The sequence below is a fragment of the Orbicella franksi genome, chromosome 13 (genome assembly GCF_964199315.1).
Source record: "Orbicella franksi chromosome 13, jaOrbFran1.1, whole genome shotgun sequence".
NCBI lineage: Eukaryota > Metazoa > Cnidaria > Anthozoa > Scleractinia > Merulinidae > Orbicella > Orbicella franksi.
Window position 1 is genome coordinate 13,272,301 of NC_138157.1, and position 19,114 is coordinate 13,291,414.

Sequence of the window (19,114 nt, forward strand, 5' to 3'; positions counted from 1 at the left end):
TGATGAAGTAAAACTAGAAAAATTTTGATTACTGTAAAGTATATTTTTGACCATCAGAAGGATGTTAATGTTGACCATTAGGAGAATGTTAGACAAATATAGTTATTACTACGTCTCCCGGCTTTTACCTTAGCTACCAAACAACAAGACAAGGTACAAAACGTTTTGACAAGAAATCTCGAGACTCTCGCTTTCGTGGAAAAAAACTGTCACACTGTTACCGTTTATTACAGCTAACGGTTAACCCCATTAAAACATTCTTCTTGAGCTATGAGTCTGAACTTAGATTCAAATGAATCGATAGTACCTGTCACGGTAGTCGTAGAGGTTTGAGCGAAAGGAACGAACAACGTCTCTTCCCCTTAACATCTTCATTCTGCACGTGAGTTTCAGAGTTCAAATTTTCGTTTTTTTAATCTTTTCAGAGTTCACCGAGGAAGAACAAACTGGTTTACTGAAACATAATGAATTCCGAGCAGTACACGAGGCTCCTCCGATGAAACTAGATAGACAAATGTGTGATGAGGCTAAAGCATATGCTGAAGTAATCGCCCAGATGGGGCGTTTGAAGCACTCCACAAGAGAGGAACGAGATGAACAAGGCGAAAACCTTTCCATGGGATGTTCTACTAACGGGGCGCAAGCAATGGAAACAGCAGTGGAAAACTGGCAAGAACTTTTAATTAATAAACTCTCTCTTTTTATGTCTTTATAATACTTTCACGTTTAACCATATCAAGTGGTTTGTCAGAACAGACCTCACGGACGCATGTTTAATCGATGTACAGAACAAAGCTTAAACAAAAACGATATTTAATGCTTAACTATTATTCCTTTATTTCCGTACAAGATCGGCAGTCCGTAATGCGTAGTGTTGTTGTGCAGTGTACCTATATAACCTGAAAATATCTCTATTGTATAAACACGAGTTTTTTACTAGAAGATACACCAATCTAAAAATTAATACGAAACTACGGGCGTGTTTAATCAAAAAATGAAATGGCGAAATGGAACCAAGGTTAGTCTAAATAGCTCTCAGGTTTGCCTAACCAGCGCTCAGGTTTGCCTAAATAGCGCTCAGGTTTGGCCAAATAGCTCTCAGGTTTGCCTAAATAACGCTCAGCTTTGCCTAAATAGCGCTCAGGTTTGCCTAAATAGCGCTCAGATCTGCATAAACAGCTCTCAGGTTTGCCTAAATAGTGCTCAAGTTTGGATAAATAGTGCTCAGGTTTGTCTAAATAGCGCTCAGGTTTGCCTAAATAGCGCTCAGGTTTGCATAAATAGCTCTCATGTTTGCCTAAATAGTGCTCAAGTTTGCATAAATAGCGCTCAGGTTTGTCTAAATACCGCCCAGGTTTGCCTAAATAGCTCTCAGGTTTGTTTTAATAGTGCTCAAGTTTGCATAAATAGCGCTCAGGTTTGCATAAATAGCGCTCAGGTTTGCATAAATAGCGCTCACGTTTGCATAAATAGCGCTCAGGTTTGCATAAATAGCACTGGGGTTTGCATAGATAGCGCTTAGGTTTGCCTAAATAGTGTTCACATTTGCATAACAAGCGCTCAGGTTTGGATCAGTAGCGCTCAGGTTTGCCTAAATAGTGCTCAAGTTTGCATAAGTAGCGCTCAGGTTTGCATAAATAGCGCTCAGGTTTGCATAAATAGCGCCCAGCTTTGCATAAATAGCTCTCAGGTTTTTTTTAGGCCGTTGCTCAAGTTTGCATAAATAATGCTTAAGTTTGCATAAATAGCGCTCAGGTTTCAATAAATAGCGCTCAGGTTTGCCTAAATAGCGCTCAGGCGCTCAGATTTGCCTAAATAGCGCTCAGGTTTGCCTAAATAGTGTTCACATTTGCATAACTAGCGCTTAGATTTTTATCAGTAGCGCTCAGGTTTGCCTAAAAAGCGCTCAGGTTTGTCGAAAAAGCTCTCAGGTTTGCCTAAATAGTGTTCACATTTGCATAACTAGCGCTTAGATTTGCATCAGTAGCGCTCAGGTTTGCCTAAACAACGCTCAGGTTTGTCGAAAAAGCTCTCAGGTTTGCCTAAATAGTGTTCACATTTGCATAACTAGCGCTCAGGTTTGCCTAAATAGCGCTCAGGTTTGCATAAATAGCTCTCAGGTTTGCCTAAATAGTGCTCAGGTGTGCCAAAATAGCGCTCAGGTTTGTCTAAATAGCGCTCAGATTTGCCTAAATAGGGCTCAGGTTTGCATAAATAGCGCTCAGGTTTGTCTAAATAGCTCTTAGGTTTGTTTCAATAGTGCTCAAGTTTGCATAAACAGCGCTCAGGTTTGCATAAATAGCGCTCAGGTTTGCCTAAATAGCGCTCAGGTTTACCTAAATAGCGCTCAGGTTTGCCTAAATAGCGCTCAGGTTTGCCTAAATAGTGCTCAGGTTTGCATAAATAGCGTTCAGATTTGCATAAATAGCGCTCAGGTTTTCCTAAATAGCGCTCAGGTTTGCATAAATAGCGCTCAGGTTTGCATAAATAGCGCTCAGATTTGCATAAATAGCGCGCAGGTTTGCATAAATAGCACTCAGGTTTGCATAGATAGTGTTCAGGTTTGCATAAATAGCGCTCAGCTTTGCTTAAATAGCGCTCAGTTTTTTTCTAGATAGCGCTCAGGTTTGCCTAAATAGCGCTCAGGTTTGCCTAAATAGTGCTCAGGGTTGCCTAAATAGCGCTCAGGTTTGCCTAAATAGTGCTCAGGGTTGCCTAAATAGCGCTCAGGTTTGCCTAAATAGCGCTTAGGTATGCATAAATAGCTTTCAGGTTTAAATTGCCTAAATAGCGCTCGGGTTTGCCGAAATAGCGCTCAGGTTTGCATAAATAGCGCTCAGGTTTGCATAAATAGCGCTCAGGTTTGCATAAATAGTGGTCCGGTTAGTCTAAATATCTCAACGATGGTTAGCTCTCAATAATTGTAAGGGCTAGCCCTTACAGACCCCTTATCCCACATTGACACTTATCCGTAGTGCAATTTCGCCCTTTTGTGTTTTAAACACGCCCCGAAACTACATCCGGGACCCTGGTGGCATACTTTCCATATTCTCGTTAATTATTGATGACGTCATCTGCCGTTTTTCACTGTTGTTTGTTCAAACAGTCAATATGTCTATACAATAAAAAGATAATTACACGAATGCACGACAACTTCAAGATACAAATTTTATTTTCTCGCGTAAAAATAATATTTTACCCACTCGCTGCGCTCGTTCGCAAAGAATTGGTTCATGCTTAGCGTGCGTATACCGAGTTTTAGTATAAATCTACTAGCGTTCTATCACGAATGCCGTTCTCTGATTGGCTACGCTACTTACTATCTATTCTGTGATAGATAGTAAGCAGCGTAGCAGTGTGCGCTCGTTAACAAAATGACGGCCGCTTCTTGGCGTTTTCGAAGCGCCTGTGAAGAGGATTTAGATAAAGTTTTGAACGACTAGTAGATTTATACTAAAACAATTAGATTATTCGCTCTCGATTTCTATACGTGATAGAAATCTTGAGCTCATAATCTAATTGTTTAATAGATGCACGCGGGAAGTCTGGGGAGCGCGTCTGCTCGTGGCGCAGCCGAGAGCAACTCTTGGTCCTCTAGCTTCTTGAGTGCTCTCTAAACTTCCCAAGTGCATCCATAACTCGATATACGCACAGCTAAAAGCATGAAGTAATTCTTTTATAGCACAACTACAACAAGCTGGGCGCTAAATGTTTTATTTCTGATTTAATTTCACAACCTCTTAAGTTGTGTGTATAAATGCGATGATCAATCATGTCTTCATATCTTTCTCCCCAGTTCAAATATCTTTCACATATTCACTTGTTATCTACTTTTATCTACTCAGTCCAATGGCTTGTGCACTAGCTGGAGCGTAACTGTGGCATTTAATTTTGTCAGGTATAACGAGGTCTGTGATCCAGGCTACGATTTCAACAACGGCGGTTTTAGTTCAGGAACAGGTCATTTTACCCAAGTGGTGTGGAAAGAAAGTACGGATCTTGGTATGGGACGAGTGGAAGCACAACAAAATGGCATGAAGTGTGCATATATCGTCGGAAGATATAAACCAGCAGGGAACATGGGGGGAAAGTTTCAAGAAAATGTGATAAAGGGTAGCTTTGATGCTGGCAGTTACTGCGCGGCTGTCAGCAAGAGAGGAAGAAAGTTCTTTGACGATCAAGGGCGACCCGTGATCGTCAACTCACCAATGTCAGCAGTAGATGTCCCGAGTGAGAAAACTGAGCCTGCTGTGTTCTCAGGTCGGCAAGTTGAGCTTTTAAACGGCAAGAAGAAATCTATCCTCAGTAACCAAAAAGATAAACAATGATGTCATTCTGTCGAAACTATTAAATCTGCCAATAAATGCGGTCTACCTGAAATGAAATAAAAACTACCAAGCTATAAGTTGTGTAGTTTTCTGATTTTTGCATTCTCGTTCATGCTGTTTTAACCCTAAAGTGCTCAGTGAGTTGGGACGATATAAGCTTCAAGCAAAGATCTGCTTTGCAGATACTGTAAAGCGGTGTTGCCGTGTGGTTTACGGCACTAGAGTTTAGATTTCAATGTCCTGATTCTAATCATCCATCCCTTCTTCGTGCGCACTAGCTGAGTTTGCTCCTAAAGAATTTAAGAAGTTTGTAAACAGCCAACCGGAACGTCTTCCACCAGCGTTATAACACGATTAAATGAGCTCAGTCACGGCATTATGAGTTATTTTCACCACTGAAAATAGCAGTTTACAGAGATAACATAAAAGAACCAAGGATGGTTAAGGATGAAGAAGACTAACACGGATTACAAACGACGAACTTGATGAATTCAAGCTAAACATTTCAAGATGCACAAATCGTGGCTTAGCTCCTTTAATGTGGTCTATGCTTTCATTGTGAATAAATAATAGGAGTGGCATGTTATCCCCTTCATTACGGCAGAAAAAAATGTACGAGATAACTTTTTTCCAACTTTCACAAAAGCGCGATTGTATTGAAGACTATTCAATGACGCTTGTTCGAGACTTGTTTTGAAGTCATTTTTTCAACCTGGCAGCTCACCAAAGTGCAAGACTACTCGGCTTCGCCTCGTGACCCTAGACCTGAAAAACAGTGCTACACATTAATAGACCTTTAAGAAACCGCCAAACAGTAGGGAAAATTCCATTAAAAACTCAACATCCATACGCACTTTCCCGCCCCACTAAGGTAGCACCTTAACAACTTGTCTAAGCCCTCAAGCACGCTAAGCAGGCATCTCTCACCGGATAGGTGGAAAGGTTAGTTCATAGCGCCGGTCTTATGTCGTCTTACAGCACTGAAAGAGCGGTCAAGCACATAGCCTTATCATTAACTAAGACAGCTATGCAATGAGAGCAATACCTGTTTCTTTCTTTAGGTTGGGTCCAGCAAGCGTTTATATGATTTAGGTCCACTTTTCAGTCGCGACCTTTTCAATGGCCCATATGAAGCTAGAATTTGGCTAAGTGATGATTGTACACCTCTTAATGTTAGATTTAAATTTATTTTTTACACTTGCCGGCGCACCTGTAGTTTGCAGTTCCCTTCTTTTTCCTGACTTTGATCATGTTTTGTTTTGAAGTGGGAAATGGAAGTTAATGCGAGGTAAAAGGCAAAGTCTGCATACGAGCCAAGTACACCGGAGCCTATCCCGGTTTCTTTAGCGAGAAGTACTGACGCCCACCCCCCACCCCTCCCCCCTCGTTGGATGGAATGCTACTCCAGCATTAAATTCGTCGGTACCCATTTATACACCTGGACGCAGAGTGGGAATTTGAGAGTAAATTTTCTTGTCCAAGAACACAACACAATGTCACCAGTTAGGAGTTGAACCCGGACCGCGCGATCCGGAAGTCGAGCACACTTAACATACGAGAATATTTCTTATTTAATATAAATTTACCGCAGTTTCGACTGCATAGATAGGGAATGCTAGCCTTTTCTAGTGTTCGTAAGGCTGTTTGCAAGCAAACTGGAGTAAACCTAAGAAAATGAGCTCTAGAGATTGAAAAAAAAAATGACCCAGGGCGGCGCGTGAGACGTCTGACCGTATGCATCGAACTCCCTTTAACGAAGTTACTTTTCATTACACGTTGGAAAAGACAATTTACGGCTTTCGGGGAAAGAATAAACTATAAGCTATTGTTCTGATTGTCTGTCTCTGTTACGGCAAAAATCACCTTGAAACATCCGGCTTGGAGTAAATCTTATAAAACGTATCAGTAAAGAGGATGAATGTTAAGTATAAGCTTCCATCGAAAAACGAGTCGACAGCGCAGTTCGCATGATCAAATGTTATAGTTTCCTCACCGGACGTGAATTTATGGTAGTCGTTGCCGAAAGAGTCGTTAAAAGAATCTAGGAAAATACTTCTGTTCAAGTGCAAAGGGGAAAACATATCATTTCAGTAGTCCTCTTAAGTTTCAGTTATACATGAAAGAAAGACACATCCACATTGCTTTGAACTAAACAACTAAAGAGGTATTCAGCAAATTGCATTTGTCACATTTGCATCGCATAACATATTCATATTGGCCAGGTTCATCGTGTATGAGTTATAATAAAGTTTCCACATGGTGTGCACTCTGATTTGCTGAAACAGCGTGCTTTATCAAAGAACAGATGCACGTGTTGATAACGGTAAGCTGGCTTTCAAATTTTTGCTTCGGAATTTTGACAAAAATTTGTCCCAAATTAAATTTCTCCTGTGACTCAGACAAACGCCATAGGGAAATCAATGGATTCTTTATCATAAAACAAGAAAAGAAGCCTCGACTGTGCTCAGTTCTGCTGTAAAGCACTTACGAGGCGGTAGAGTACTCAGGAAGTAGGGAACGCTCGACTCCGTCTCGTGTTTCCCCCTACATTTCCTTCGTGCTCTACCTCTTCCTGCGTGCTTTACAACAGAATAGAGCACAGTCGAGGCTTCTTTATTTGTTAAATAATGACTGAAAAAAAAATTTATACAATTTGCCAAGTGATGGTAAAAAGTTGTTCAATTACAGTGTGAATAATCTACAATACAAGGAGTGGTTTTCTAGGACGTAAAGTAGCCACGAAACAAATTGGTGAAATTTGCGAAGGATGTATTATTAAGGGTATATTATTAAAACTTGCGAAGCGAAACTGACTTAAATTTACGAGCTTGAAGTTTCGTCAAATTTAGGGTGGAAAATTTGCAGCATTACTCTGATTTGAAGATTTGAAGCAATTTGAATTACAAAAGTAAAAATGTTAGAGTAGGAATTTTGCAAAAGCCCAACGAAAACTTGTGCATTTGTAAAATTGAACATTTCAGTTAAAACGTTGCTACCAGATGGTAGCCACATAAAATTGAAAGTGATTTCTTTGTTTTCTGGTGAGGGTTACTATTGTTGAAAAAAGTCTTAATTAAAATACATTTAAATTTATGTAAAATGAAATGAAGTACTATTTTATATATTATATACTGGTTCAAGCATCATTAGGAATCGTTTTGGAAACACTTTTTCCTTTTCACAGAAAAGGGTGACCCCTTAAAAAACATGAGCGTAACATGAGCGTAAACCGTAATTGCATGGCCTGCTCTGGTGAGGTTACTGAAATAAATTTGTAAAATGTTAATTAATGTTAGTTAATAAGTGTCATGAGCTTTGAAAATTTTCTCGTCATGGAAGCCGAAATCTAAAGATAAGGTATTATTTTGTTCAAAACTATAACACGAAATCAGTTTTGTGCTTGAGGCAATTAGGTATCGAGTGGTTAGTATTTAGTTAAAATATACAAACCACCCACTTTAGTGACGCAAAAGCGTTTAATTTTTATAGCACATATCGAGTCAGTTTAAAGAGGCATCTCTGCAGTGAAAAAAAAAATCAATCATGGAGTCATGATCGTAACCATGATCTCAAAAGAAGCGACAATAAAGCAAACTAGAGTTTATCTATATCCATCTTGTTTCCAACTTCTTAGCTGAAGAGCGATAACTTCTCAAAGACGCACTTTACAAGGTTCTACGGAATCTAAGAATCTACTTCTGATATCACAGGAAATATATATCTCATGTTGATCAGGATTACCTGAAAGACCGACCGCTTTGTATTGTTTACAATGCAATGAACAGTTTCCCAGTGTAGCCAAAAACATGATTTCTAAGTCTCTTTAATAAATATAACTTGAATTTCTTTGGTTAATATCGTTACTAACAACTTTTGAAACACGCATACCTTGATAGATGTCGATTAAAATAACTTTAAATGTAAGTTAAACTATCGTGGCAGTATCACGGAATATGCTAATATTTTATCCCCAAGTAAAGCTATCTGAAAATCCTAACATGCAATTAACTCAGGAAACTCACATATATAAGCGGAGGGCTTAAACTAAGATTTGAAAGGAAATACAGAGGACAGTCGAAGAGTGTCAACGTAGCGTGGAGTTATCAACAGAAGAAGGTTAGCTGAATCTTTTTAAGGGTGATATTATTGTATAAATAACGATCACTGCACGTTAAGCTTAGTTGTATACAATACTGACGCTATGCGCAAGTTTATCTGAGCTTTTTTTTGTTTTTGTTTGTTTCTCTTGTTCTTTCTTTCTTTCTTCTCTAGCACTGTAACACAAATATGTGGATCATTTATTTCTTGCTGGTCATTGGTGCAACTCAAGAAGGTAAACGAAAAACATTAACAATGATTCCTAAGACAAAAAATTAACGAACTTGCATACTACATGTAGTCACTATCAATATTTCCCTCGTCACATAGAAGTTATACAACGGGCCCGAATTTATTCAGCATCGAGATGTCACGGCAATATTATTCAATGCCTTAGTTTTCTTCAAGTCTATTAGAAACGCGCTCTAATAGTTCAAGAGCTTAAAATGCAAGTCGATAATTCCAGAGTTTTGCGACTGAGCTCCACTCTTGAAACCTTTTCACACTTCTAAGCATTTGCATTCGATTTTTTGGACCGACGATCCGACGATCCATAGGTGAATACTTTTCCATTCATCCTATGAGAACAGAGAAAGTTAAAGTTTAAGAAACAGTATTTGAAAGTGAAAGAAACAGTAGTTAAGAAGTTTGTTGTTTCAAGTTCTGCATTTTCGGAGGGTTTCGCAATCAGTTGTTATTTTTGTGTAAGGATCGTAGAGAAATGCTACCCTCCAGGGTAGGCATACGAAGCGGCATCTTCCATACAATAGATTAAGGCGAGAAAGTTATGTTTCCAAAGATGAAAGTTTATTATAAAACTGTTAGAGAAATCTGCAAACTATGCTAATTATTCGGATATCGATGGTCCAGCTTGTTTGAATATTATACCATTTCAGGTAAGGGCGAAAGGGATTCTGGAATACGTATTACGGGTACTGGAACTATAGGTGGAAAAACCAAGAACGTGTTAAGCATACAAGTTGAGATAGATGGACTAGGAATAAGGATCCCTGGTGCTGGAGTGGGAGGAGGGAGAATAGAAGCAGGAGATGAAGCCAGTCCGGAAGCCAAGGAGCCAAGTACGTCCTAATTAATGATCAATTTAATTGGTATTGCTAGTTTTCAGTGTCACGCAATTCAAAACAGATCAAAATAAAAATCAAAACCGGTCAATAGATAAAGTCCAGAATCTGGGAAATGAAAGAAGGTAAATATGCAAAGACTCTCGCCAAAATTCTGGTCACAGCAAGTTTTCTTATGCGAGACATGCGGAGAAATTTTTTACCCAAATTTATAGAGATTTGTATGGAGACGACATGCTGGTGCCCATCCGTATGGGCACCAACATGGCGGTCGGAAACCAACAGAAACATCTGTCACTGAGTTTTGCTACAAAAGCGTGAATTTATCCTTCGAGGAACTCTAAAACATTAAAACAATACTTTTCCTAAGACATGAACTGTTCAGATAGCTAAGTTCCCCGAAATAAGTCACTTTTTTAACTATCATGACAGCTCTCTAGGCCGTCATGTAAATGCCGCCAAAAGCTTGAAAATTTAAGCGTAGTGTATCACAAAACCAAGAACCATTTCGGAGCGAAAATTTGTATGAATATCAGTTTTCAGCTGCTCTTATACATCATTTAAGTAAAATCCCAGGACGATCAATAGTTTTGTAGTTCGAATTTTAGTGACGTCACGTGCAAACCATCGACTACTACGACGCTTTTAGGGTGTTTTAACCAAGGACTTGTCCAATAGAATCGATAGAATTCATACAAAGACTATGTTACTCAAAGTGATCGCGAAATTCGATCCGAGAATATGTTATTGAGGATTCCACAGTCGAGGACACTTGTACGATGCTGAATTTATAAGCCATTAATAACTACTTATTAACCGAGAGTGAGGTCTATCTCAGACCGAGACCTCGCCGTATTGACCTCGCTATCGCTCGGTCAATACGGCAAGGCCAAGGTTTTAGATTTTTCCGTAAACACCGAACGTTCGAGGTTAATAAGTAGTTTATTTTATGGCTCAACTTTGCTTGGTTTTTGCTGGTCTGTTATCGGCCCGTGGGCATTACGGGAGAATAATGCCCTAATGCACTTCTTTTCTGCAGAAGCCTTTAAAAAACACGCGTAAATTCAAAATATCAATCGAAAGGGCCAATCTACAGCTTAAATTTATTAGCTTCTGTGGAAATTAGACTTTTCAATGTATTTTTTCTGGGAAAGAAAAACGGGATTCGGGGTAGTGATGAAAAATGTGCGGGATGCGCGATTCTCGTGAAAAAGGAGCGGGAATGTGGAATCAGGATCCCCCCTCCCCCCCCCCCCCCCTTCTCCAGACCCTCCTGCAAATGCAAGGAAAAAAAGCTAATACACAAGTGATTTTCCGAACGAAAAAATATCACTAGACAACATGCCTGTTTCTTGCTTATGTGTGGAATAAATGTGAAATATTTAAGACCTAGAGAGATTATCTCCTTCATTTTTCCTCACTTTTTACCGATTTATAGACGCAAATGAGTTCGGTGGGCTTCAGTTTTCACTTTTCTGCTCTCTTGTTTCCTCAGCAGAAGAAGAGTTCACCAAGGAAGAACAAACAGGTTTAGCAAAGCATAATATGTTCCGAAAAGTACACCAAGTTCCTTTAATGACACTGGACAGAAAAATGTGTGATGAGGCTGGAGCATTCGCCCATAAGCTCGCTGAGAAGGGGACTCTCGCGCATTCTTCACAACAGGAACGACTTGGACAAGGCGAAAACCTTTCCAAGGGATGTTCTACCAACAAGGCACAAGCCATGGAAGAAGCCGTGACAAACTGGTGAGAATTATTTCTTTAGCTTAGTTCAATGCTCGACCAACGTCAGGTTATGGGTTGCTGTGACTGAAAACATAACCGAGAGAGTCTGGTGTGCTGTTTTCCTGTTATAAGAAATAACGTATACTTACCTTTTGATTGGCTCTTACTTACGATCAAATGCTGCCGTGCGTCTGTTCAGTAATAGATCACAGACATCGGACGTCAAATTTGTTGTAAAAATTAAAATGTGGCACATAAGGCGAGTGTGCGACCGATCTATAACTGAACAGACACACGACAACATGGAATCTATTTGTTAAGTGCACGTCATCTGTGATCCAGTTACTGAACAAACATACGGCAACATGGAATCGATTTGTTCAGCCAAGTTTTTCACTCACCCACCGACCCAGCCAACAGTTTCTTTAATTTTTTTTTTTTTTTTTTCATTTCTTTCACCTTTGTGTAATCGGGAGAACTGCGTTTGATGCTGAAGAGTTTGATTAGACCATTTTCTTCTGGTTAAAGCGTTGTAAAATTAAAGTGAATTTATTTTACCAGAATAGATGATAACTTGACCCAGTACTTGGTTGGGGAGTTTCTGTCATCCGGGAAATAGATATCGCTAAGTGTGGTCCACCTTCTCTTTTGTGCTGCATTCTCAGCAAGTGAAGGGAATTTTCCCTCCCTCCACTCCCCCTATTTTCTTAACTTTCTGCATTAGCTGGCGGTTTTTCCCTCACCTTTGCCGGGCGGATACTTTGGTATGTTTGTAATTTAAGCTTTCTAAGCTTGCTATAAAAATAAACGGCCACACCTGTGGCCAATAAATCCCACTTGGGAGTGCTGAGTTTTATTATATACCCAGCAAACAGAGCTCAGTCAAAGTAGCACCCATATGATTTATGTATATATTGTATTTAAGTGTGAGGAACAAGATACATATAAGGAGATATTAATTAAGCAGATAGATTCTGCACATTAACAACAACAACCTTTATTCTCAATACAAATCATTATTACAATTATAGTATATTTAGTTCCAGGACAGGTTGTTTTCAACAAGTAATCCATTTTCAGGTACAACGAGGTGTGTGATCCAGGATACAACTTTACAAGTGCCACAAGTGACGACGGAAGTAGCATATCCGGGACAGGCCATTTTACACAAGTGGTGTGGAAAGAAAGCATGGTTCTTGGCATTGGACGCGCGGAAGTAGAACAAGGTGGCCAAAGGTGTGCTTACATTGTCGGAAGATATAAATCAGCGGGGAACATGCTGGGGAGTTTTAAGGAAAATGTGCCGAAGGGTTACTTTAACTCTACTTACTGCGACACAATACGGTCTTAATAAAGAGTGAGAGTCAACAAACTGATAATAAGCTTTCAAGCAATAGTAATGCGCTTTCCCTTGGATTAATGCTATATATACGTAAGGGGAATGGTTTAACAGTGGGAATGCAATAACATGGGTGCAATATCTGTGATAACGCTGAATAAAACAAAAAATTCAACTAAAACTGAGTTTTGGCATTTTCTTATTGCTGAAAGTATCTTACTGTTTGCCCTTGTTATCAAGGAATTCGACAGTTATTGTAAATACGTTTCTTTACATCAGTAAATAGCACTCAATATTGTTTGACTAGCTACAGCAGCAGTAAGGTTAGGTCTTGAAATGTGGAATCGTTATCGTCATGGATTCAAATTCCACAATCCCATTTTTATATCGGGATCCTTCAAAACACAACAATTGCTAAAAGAAAAAAGAAAAACGTTTCTTTCTTCTTCTGAGTTTCTTCGCAAAGAGAAACTCAGAAAAAAATCAGTGTGGTAATGTTTGTGGAGACAGCATGTCCGAGTCGCACGGGTTAAAAAGTCCCGCTCTGACCACTAAGCTGGAGTTGTTTCTTGGTAGACCCTCGGTTATGCTTGTAAATAGCCAACTGGACTGCCTCAAACAGTTGGGTTTATTGGAAATATTCTTTTTTACTTTCAGTTTACTGGCGTGCCTGAGAAATGGCTTTCTTTATCTAAGCGCATTGACCACTATTAACATTCAACATTTAACATAATTGTTTTGAGCGGTTTGAGACAACTGAGCCGAGTTCAAAACTGGAGGACATAAAATATAACAAAAAAACCTCACTGGAAAGGTAAAAACTGAAGTCGAAATTTACGGTATACAATGTACTGCTAAGACTCGGCTCAGGTCCCTACATATCTCATCGATCTCTCCCGTATTTGCTCGCCTTGTTATATATTTGTATCGCTTATTTAACAAATAAAGAAGCCTAAGCCGTGTATTACACTGTGATAAAACTCGACGGGCATTTAGGAACACATGGGAAATGTAGAAAACACTTTATACTCTGATAAAACGTGGGTTTTTGACCAATCAGTGCGCGCGCAGGGTCCTATCTATATTATAAATTAAATTAAGCTCCCGTCCACATTACGCTGGAGAAATTTGAAAACACAACTTTATTTCTCCGGTTAGGCCTACCATCCACACTAATCCGTCACAAAAACGGAGCTTTCCAAGAACGCTCTTCAAACCGGAGGAATTTTAAAACACCGGCTTTGCGTTTTAGTATTGGCGGAAAACATTTTGAAAACGGAGATTTTCGAAAACGATGACATCTTGATAATTCATGCGATTTCCACGCCCTATTTTTCCTCAAACACAAATCCAAAATGACTGGTGATTGTTGCGTTTTCAAATTTCTCCTTGGACCCAAGTTCTGTGTTTTGTTTAGCGCTTTCACAACAACGCAACATCGATAAAGCTAATGACCCCTCGTTTATCCATTTTGACTTCACAGCGTGAGTTGGACAGGTAGGTAATTTTATTATTATTATTATTATTATTATTATTATTATTATTATTATTTAACGGAAAACTTTATTGATTCTCTAATTAAAGCAAGAGAGGGTTTTAAGTGCCTTCAAACATTTTTTGAAGAGGGTTTAAACCAAGGGAAATAAATCTACAAACAGTAAATCGACGCAAACTTGAAGGTAAGCGTTTTGAATTCATTTTTCAAACTGTAATTTCGTTTAAGAAAATATTTTAACGTTTAGAGATATATTCTAAACGATCTTAGAGTTACAAGTCGGTTAAATGGTTTCAAAACATGGCAGCGTATAACAGGTAATGTGGTCGGACAGAAAAAGGTTGTTTCGACAGCAACGAGAACAAAGTTGAGATTTTCCCAATATATAGTCGTGAACGCCCTCTAGGATGATTTATGTTTCTTATAAACAACTTATAGTTTTAGCCAAAGGGGAAACAATAGAAAACCGTCATGGTTATAAACTCTCTTTCTTGTAACTCAATTAATTAATCATGATTTGGAGAGGCCTGTTAAGGAATCAGTTAAATCCTGTCAGGCTCAATGTCATCAGTTGTTCTTGCTATATTGAATAATATCTATAATTGCAAGTCGTTCTTGGAAGGGTGTTGTGCAACACATTTCATTTCAGTCACTCTTTTTTTTCCGATAGACTTTAGTTTCCCCTTAATATATTCAAAACTTTTCACTGTCTGCTATCTTTAACGAAATAAGGAAAGCATTCTCCGCTTCAATTTATCTTCTTTAAATTTCCTTGCATTGCTTTTCAGAGGCTAAAAAACTGGTATCATAATGGTGATGTCGATGATTTTAAAGGAATTGACATGCGTTCAGTAGAAACCTCTTATCTCCTGTAGTAAAACGAATAAATAAATTTTGTCCCTGACTACCTGACAGGTAGTTTCTATATATAAGATATGATCTGACGTCTCTGAAGTTGTCGGCTCATTACTGTGTTTACTGGCAACAAAATGTAGATCTAAGTTTAGCAAAAGTGAAGTCTCACTCGAGACAACAGGCTTTCATTACTCCAAAAGTCGCTGTAGTTCCTAGATGTTGGTGGATGGTGGTCAGTCAAGTTCCGTTTTCGCAGGGAAATTACCTGGTAATTTGCTGTTGTATCTAAATGTTTCTCTCTCTCTCTCTCTCTCTCTCTCTCTCTCTCTCTCTCTCTCTCTCTCTCTCTCTCTCTCTCTCTTTCGTTATTTCATTTCCTAGTGACAAAGTTGTGATGTTATTTTATTCCGTGTTTCTTGCGGCTGTCACTGGAGCTTTATCAGGTAACAATGCAATAAAAAATATTCTGAGATTCGGATGAGGGCTAACATCTGGTCATTTCCCAGTTGCCTTGCACATATAAAAATGTGTTACACCTACAGGTTCCTTCTCGTGCAGGCCGAGCTCATTTTCAAATGAGGGCTAGGTTTTGTATCAGGACTAGTTTTGAGGCCAAAACACAAGGTAACTTGGAAATGGCCTATTACAGCCCATGTAAAGTATATATGCAGTCTAGGATCTAGCTAATTGCTTTTTTTTTTTTACCATTTAAGGTATTTTAATAGGTTACATGTTTTTCCATAATAAAGTGTCTTTAAGCTCGCAAATACAATACCATCGCAATTTGTTTTGTAATCGATTCTAAATATGGCTATCACAGTTCAGTACATATTGCCATTTTTCATCGGGCTTTTTTAAAACTTGTATCGTTGCATCTTAGTAGACGATAATCTCGTAAATTCATGTAAATAAATACATCGTATGCCAGCTTTTGTGGACCTAATGATCGATTTGTTTTACGCTCTTAACAACGAGTCCCTCGAAAAAGCACACTAACTGTTTCCTTGAGACTATTGAACAGTTTTGTAAGCCGGTTACTCGTTTATTCAAATTAATTATACAAGTTCACATGACCTTGTCTAGCTGGGATTTCGTTTGTTGTTAACAGAGTCACCAACAAATGGAGGTAGCCCAGGAGCGGCAGAAAATGCTACTTATGTGCTCCCAACAGGAAGTAAGAGTAGATAACCCATTACAATTTTAATTGTTAAAAGCCTCTCCATTAGTAACATGTTCCGTGGATTGACTGACGAACTGACTTTGACTGACTGACTGACTGACTGACTGACAGTAGACTGACGTGGAAGGACTGACTGACTTACTGGCAGACTGTGTGGCTTTGGACTGACCAACAGACTGAACTTACGGACGGACGGACAAACAGACGGACGGACTGACTAACTGACTGACTGATTGACTGATTGACTGATTGACTGATTGACTGATTGACTGATTGACTGATTGACTGATTGACTGATTGACTGATTGACTGATTGACTGATTGACTGATTGACTGATTGACTGATTGACTGATTGACTGATTGACTGATTGACTGATTGACTGATTGGCTAATTGACTGATTGACTGATTGACTAATTGACTGATTGACTGTTGACTGATAAGATAAGAACTTTATCAAAGTGTCGAAGTCGCTAGCATACAATGTATACTAATTGTGGACACCTAATTACGATTACTTATCTAATAATTAATAAAATATGAAATACATGTACGCATGTATTGACTGATTGACTAATTAACTGACTGACTGACTGACTGATTGACTAACAGACTGACCGACCGACCAACATGGACTGACTGACTCTGATTGACTGAAATGGACTGATCGACTTTGTGTGACTTAGCGACTCTGACACTGACTAGCTGACAAATGAGTTGTTTGATTGACCTATTAATAAACCTTTATCCTATATGCAGTATTTTCTCAGCAAGAGATAAATGGCCTGAGGGAGCATAATCGTCTCCGTGCCATACATGATGCGCCGCCAATGACGCTGGATCGTGAGATGTGTAATTCCGCTGCCCAGTGGGCCAAATATATCGCAGAACTGGGTGACCTAGTACATTCAACCCAAGATCAGATACCAAATCGAGGCGAGAACCTGTCGATGGGCTGCTCTACCGACAAACCTCAAACAGTGAAAGAAGCTGTGACAAGCTGGTAATTATAACCACTGTAAACTGAGAAACATTCCCTGTCTATGTGAAGCTGTCGAAAGTCCACACAAAAAACTGGTGGTACAGTCGATAAAGAGGACCAATTTCCCGATTACATCTACCTCAAAACTAACAATTACACTATATTCTGAGAGCTTGAAAATAACTCTTTCTATCGCTCATAAATTTTGCAGTGTTCTGAGCAAGGCAGGTTATCATCTCGCGTTTTACTTTATCGATGTTATCTGGTCTCTGCCTTAACATGTTTATCTCCTTCGGGCAACAGACTGCAAGCCAAAGTACACTAAAAATACACAAATTATCAAAATATTTACCAAAAGTAACCAAGTGGCAAAAAAAACCGTGTCCGCCTCATTGGTGTTGCGTTCAATATTTTCGACTGTTTTTAAGCTTAAAGGACCAGTAAGCCTCAGTCATCTTCGATGCCATCGAAATTGTTGATATTGCATGGTGAAGCGAAATCTTATTGCTTTAATGTAAGTTGTGTTTCTGAAAGATGTTTAATTATCTTTAGTGGTTTCACTGTGATTTCCTTCGTTTCGACATGCTCCGAATAAAACTAATAGCCACTTGGCATTTATACCAAGTTAAGTGCATCTGTGCGATATAAATAAAGTTCATGTATGTCTTTCAGGTATAACGAGGTTTGCGATCCCGGGTATGAAGGACTGGGAGAGATTGAGAATGGACCAAACGAGGCTGGACACTTCTCACAAGTTGTTTGGAAAGAGAGCGTCGTACTCGGTATTGGCAGAGCAGAAATAGAACAAGACGGAATGAAGTGCGCATACATTGTTGGTCGATACAAACCCGCTGGCAATTTTGGAGGCTCGTACAGAGTGAATGTATTAAAAGGATCGTTTAACCGAGATGTTTACTGTCCCACTGCAGTAAAGAAGATGAATGCGGAACATCTCATTGTGCAAAAGAAAGCAAGATAACAACTCAAGAGTACAGCATTGTTAACGCTAGGTCCTAACGATATTGAATAAAACGATGAAAAAAAAAATAGTTCGTAAAATTAAATTGCGAAGGCAACGGAGCGTGCCATATGTATATAATCAGACATTTACTTTGACACGCTAAATTTGATCTATTAACCACTGCGTTTTTAAGGCTTGACTGAAAGTAAATATCCAAAAATTCTAGCACCCTCCCCTCCCCCCCGTTCTGCCAATCTAATACAGTCTAACCTCCGGTTGCGACCACCTCTCGTAAGCGACCACCTCTCCTCAGCGACCAGTTTTCCAAATTCCAAGTCAAATCACTATATTTGGAACCTCTTGTAAGCGACCACCTCTCGTAAGCAACGGCGACCACTTTTAGAGCTAAAAGTTTGAAATTTTCTGTTGTTTTAACTTCTCGTAAGCGACCACTTGACACAGTTGACAGATAATAGAGCGAAAATTGGATTATAAGGTGTTGTAACATTAACGCATTCCTGGGTTGTACAAATAAGAGAGGTACATTTCTCAATGGGAAGTACCAGATTTTTTTCCCGAAACTGACTTTAAATTGCACATGAATGAAACATTTACCGCATGGGGCAAGTCTCTGCAGTTTCCATATGCTAATGAGGCAAAATTTGGACCCAGTATGGTCTTTGCTCTCGTAAGCGACCAACTCCCGCAAGCGACCACCAAGGCTCGACATTTTGGGTGGTCGCTTACAGGAGGTTCGACTGCAAAATAAAAACCATTTAAAATTCGTGGCCCACTTCCAGTATTAATTACCGTTTTGGATTTTGTATTATTTGTACAAAATTGTTAGTGTAGGACGATAAATCCCTCTATTGCAGTAAAACAGGCGGCCCTTTTATATTTTTTTACACCCTTAATTTTTGGCCTTAACTGCTTCTACCTTAAAAAAAGGAGTCACGCGATACACATAATTCAGCTAAAACAGGATTTTTTACTAAGTCCAAAAAAGTTGAGAAGTTAAGGCAAGGTTCTTAGAGCGACACGCTCAGGCTAAGATTTTCAAAAATAAG

At 39.1% G+C, this 19,114-nt stretch overlaps 2 protein-coding genes across 2 annotated transcripts; both read left to right on the top strand.

Moving 5' to 3' along the window:
- Positions 1 to 10,922: 10,922 nt before the first annotated feature.
- LOC145466820 (Golgi-associated plant pathogenesis-related protein 1-like) lies at positions 10,923 to 12,740 on the top strand. The gene is made up of 2 exons (XM_081450530.1): positions 10,923 to 11,256; positions 12,316 to 12,740. Exons 1-2 carry the CDS (start codon positions 11,054 to 11,056, stop codon positions 12,584 to 12,586), a joined length of 474 nt encoding a protein of 157 aa, XP_081306656.1. The 5' UTR covers positions 10,923 to 11,053; the 3' UTR covers positions 12,587 to 12,740.
- A 2,578-nt stretch (positions 12,741 to 15,318) lies between these two features.
- Positions 15,319 to 18,829, top strand: LOC145465037 (Golgi-associated plant pathogenesis-related protein 1-like). The gene is made up of 4 exons (XM_081448842.1): positions 15,319 to 15,367; positions 16,033 to 16,098; positions 16,864 to 17,107; positions 17,759 to 18,829. The coding sequence occupies exons 1-4, from the start codon at positions 15,319 to 15,321 to the stop codon at positions 18,063 to 18,065; spliced, it is 666 nt and encodes a 221-aa protein (XP_081304968.1). The 3' UTR covers positions 18,066 to 18,829.
- The last annotated feature ends 285 nt before the right edge of the window (positions 18,830 to 19,114 follow it).